The sequence below is a fragment of the Odontesthes bonariensis genome, chromosome 12, assembly GCF_027942865.1.
Source record: "Odontesthes bonariensis isolate fOdoBon6 chromosome 12, fOdoBon6.hap1, whole genome shotgun sequence".
In the NCBI taxonomy this organism is placed as follows: domain Eukaryota; kingdom Metazoa; phylum Chordata; class Actinopteri; order Atheriniformes; family Atherinopsidae; genus Odontesthes; species Odontesthes bonariensis.
Window position 1 is genome coordinate 19,504,862 of NC_134517.1, and position 3,795 is coordinate 19,508,656.

Here is a 3,795-nt window from a genome sequence, read left to right on the forward strand (position 1 = left end):
ATGTAGCAATTTCGCCAGAGAATGGGAGAGGCTGTCCGGCTACCCGTGTTGTCTCTGAATACCCGCGGCTGGTTGGACCTCAGTGCTGCGTTTGATACTGTAGATCACAGAATCCTGTTGCACAGGCTGGAAAACTGGGTTGGACTATCTGGAGCGGTCCTTAACTGGTTCAGGTCCTACTTAGAAGGCCGGAGTTATTTTGTTACAATTGGCAGCTATGAATCTGAGCGAGTGGCCATGACTTGTGGAGTCCCCCAGGGGTCAATTCTTGGACCTCTTCTGTTTAACTTGTATATGCTCCCTTTGGGTCAGATATTGCAGAACTTTAACATCAATTATCACAGTTATGCAGACGATACACAACTTTATGTGTCTCTGTCACCAGACGACTGCAGCCCAGCAGACGTACTGTGTCAGTGTCTGGAGGAAGTAAACACCTGGATGAGAGAGAATTTTCTACAATTAAATGAAGACAAAACTGAGATCATTCTGTTTGGTAGCAAAGAGAAGAGGGTCAGCGTTGGTAAATATCTTGAGACTCGGGACCTTACAATCACTGACCAAGTTCGTAACCTCGGAGTGTTGATAGACTCAGATCTGACTTTCAGCAGCCACATCAAAGCTGTCACCAAGGCAGCTTTTTACCACCTCAGAAACATCAACAGAATTAAAGGTTTCCTCTCCCAAAAAGACCAGGAGAAACTCATCCATGCATTCATCTCCAGTAGACTCGATTACTGTAATGCTCTTTTAACTGGACTTCCCAAAAAGAGCATTAAACATCTGCAGTTCATCCAGAACGCTGCTGCTAGAGTTTTAACCCGGACTAAGAGATCTGAACACATCACACCAGTTTTAAAATCTTTACACTGGCTTCCAGTCAGTCACAGAATAGATTTTAAAAGCCTGCTGATGGTTTACAAATCCCAGAACGGTTTAGGGCCAAAATACATCTGTGATGTGTTCAGAGAATATAAACCTAGCAGAGCTCTTAGATCTAAGGACTCAGGTCAGCTGGTCCAGTCCAGAGTCCAGACTAAACATGGAGAAGCAGCATTTAGCTGTTATGCTGCAAACAAGTGGAACAAACTGCCTGTGGAGATTAAACTTTCACCAAATGTAGACATTTTTAAATCCAGGTTAAAAATATTTCTTTTCTCATGTGTCTATGCATGAAATCTGCAAACTATCTTTTAACTTATCTTGACTGTTGCTTGTTTTTAAATTAATTTAAATGATTTTATTTCTTTCTCTTTATATTGTTTTATGTATTTTTGATGCCTCTTCCACTCCCTGCTGCAATGCTTTTATTTTATGTAAAGCACTTTGAATTGTTTGTACATGAAATGTGCTATACAAATAAATTTGATTTGATTTGATTTGATTTTGATAAACAGCTATGAGTGTTAACTAGAATAAATCTACATTATTGAGAAAGGAGGCAATTTGAAGAAGCCTAGAGCAAGAGTTTGAATGTACGTGATCCCATTTGCAGATATGAAGCAGTTGTTTATTAACCCAATCCTCCTCACAGTGGCTGGGTAGATGAGACTTGGCCTCTGAATCCAGATGTGCGCAAGCTCTGGTTTGCCTTTGAAACCCAATGCTCTGTCCATTTTACAGGAGAACATTCGTGAGTGGGTTTGACCGCAGGCAACTGTTTCTTTAGATGAAAGTAATGCAAAGGAAAACCAGCACAACCAGTAAAGTCGAGCGAGAGGATTACCCCATCACAAGTGCTTCATGCAGTCGGAAGACATCGGGAGTGGCACACAATTTTAAACATCTTGGAGACAGACAGACAAATACAGACATGCATGCTATCAAATAACCACACATCACTGTATAAAAGTTACAAAAAACAGATACATGGGCACATGTGGGCTCATTCTCTTTCTGGGAAAGCTCAAGTATGAAAAAACAAACACTGTCTTGAAGTAAAATATGTGTAACAGCACTGCCGAAAGTTTATCCTGTGTTTAAAAGTAGCTCAATCATAACTAATATTTTAGTGATAGAGAACATAAAATGGAAAATAGTTTTTGATTTCAGTAGAAAATCAATAGATGAGAGATCTGAGAGATAATCCCCCATTTCAGGTGATTGATTGATGACCTTAATTGCTGATTGACAGCACCTGAGAGAGATGGATCTAGGAGGGTGTATAAAAACAGCATCCTGTGCTTTGTTGCAGTATGAACTTTGTTAAACCAGCTAAGTGTAAAGTTCAGCATTTACCTAACTGGCGTCAGGATGGGTAAGACTAATATATTTTTGTTTGACCTGCATGAAAGGCTTACTGTTACATTTTGGGAATGTCTGTGAATTGATATTTGGATGGCTACTAAATCTAATCTTTCTTTTCTTGGCAGCAAAGAAAGTGTTGATCGTGTATGCTCACCAGAGCTCTGGCTCATTCAACGCTGCAGCCAAAGATGCTGCTGTGAAGGTTTTGACCACTCAAGGCTACACAGTCGACGTCTCTGACCTGTACGCCATGAACTTCAAAGCCACTGCTACAGCAGAGGATGTCAAAGGTTTCTTCATGCGCAAATGCATTAAAAAGCACTTACATTTGACTGGTCGGTAAATCTAACAAACCCCACTTGTTGCAGGAGACTTGAAGGACGCTGAACACTTTCGTTACTCAAAGGAGACCCAGCTTGCATGGGAGGACGGGAGACTGTCGGATGACATCACTAAGGAGCAAACTAAACTTACTGAGGCAGACCTCATTATCTTTCAGGTAGAACCTGGGTGCCAGTAATGTTTTTACTAACCAATAAATCTTATTTATACAAAATGTGGGCCTGTTCTCCCCAGTTCCCCATGTACTGGTTCAGTGTTCCTGGAATCTTGAAGGGCTGGATTGATCGGGTCCTGACGAGTGGATTTGCCTTCTCACAGGACAAGCGGTACAGCCTGGGAGTCTTCAAGGTGGGCTCAATCAAGGTTTGTATTTGTCTCAAAAGATCCTGTGTTCTCAACTTGCTTCCTCTTTTCAGGACAAGAAAGCCATGTTGTCCTTTACCACTGGGTCTCTTGAATCCATGTTCAGCCCAACTGGCATCAATGGGGACATGAATGTCACACTGTGGCCCCTGCAGGTACTATTTCACCCCAGATGGACTACTTGACACGCATTCAAAGCCCCCCAACTATACTGACACAAATGTTCCTTTCCTCCTGCAGAATGGCATCCTTCACTACTGTGGCTTCCAGGTCCTGGCCCCTCAGATATTCTGGGCTCCTTCTTCCGCTTCTCCTGAAGCTCGCACCAGCATGCTGGAGGGCTGGCGTACACGTCTGCAAGGCCTCATGGAAGAAAAGCCGCTGTCCTTCATTCCCTTGGACAGCTTTGACGACAAGGGCTTCCAGTTGAAGCCTGATGTCCATGAGGAGCATGCCAGCAAGGAGTTTGGACTGACGGTGGGCATCCACCTGGGCAAGCGGCTGCCTCCCCACAGCCAGATGAAAGCTGGGTGCTGAGGAAATGGTTGTCCTGACATATGTGATGAATAAAAGCTGGTTTATTCAGACACTGCTATTGAATCTGTAATTTGGCTTTCCTGGGCTCGACTCATGACTTTCACCAGTGGTGTCACTTTCTGTTTCCTGGATTTGTGTACAGCAATTTAATTTGGATATATTCTTAAATCTGGCCATAGATTTCATGAAATGGGCTTTATAAACTGTTTTTGCTGCAGTTTGAGGTGTGGAATCTGTAACTACTGAATCGTAAACTAATTTAGATAACAAACTACCAGCATAGCAGTGACATTTTGGATTCTGTAG

General features: G+C 42.6%; 1 protein-coding gene across 1 annotated transcript; it reads left to right on the forward strand.

Moving 5' to 3' along the window:
- The first annotated feature begins 2,287 nt into the window (after positions 1 to 2,287).
- Positions 2,288 to 3,489, forward strand: LOC142395964 (NAD(P)H dehydrogenase [quinone] 1-like). Its single transcript, XM_075478511.1, has 5 exons — positions 2,288 to 2,537; positions 2,616 to 2,746; positions 2,824 to 2,937; positions 3,006 to 3,107; positions 3,193 to 3,489. The coding sequence occupies exons 1-5, from the start codon at positions 2,288 to 2,290 to the stop codon at positions 3,487 to 3,489; spliced, it is 894 nt and encodes a 297-aa protein (XP_075334626.1).
- Positions 3,490 to 3,795: the final 306 nt, after the last annotated feature.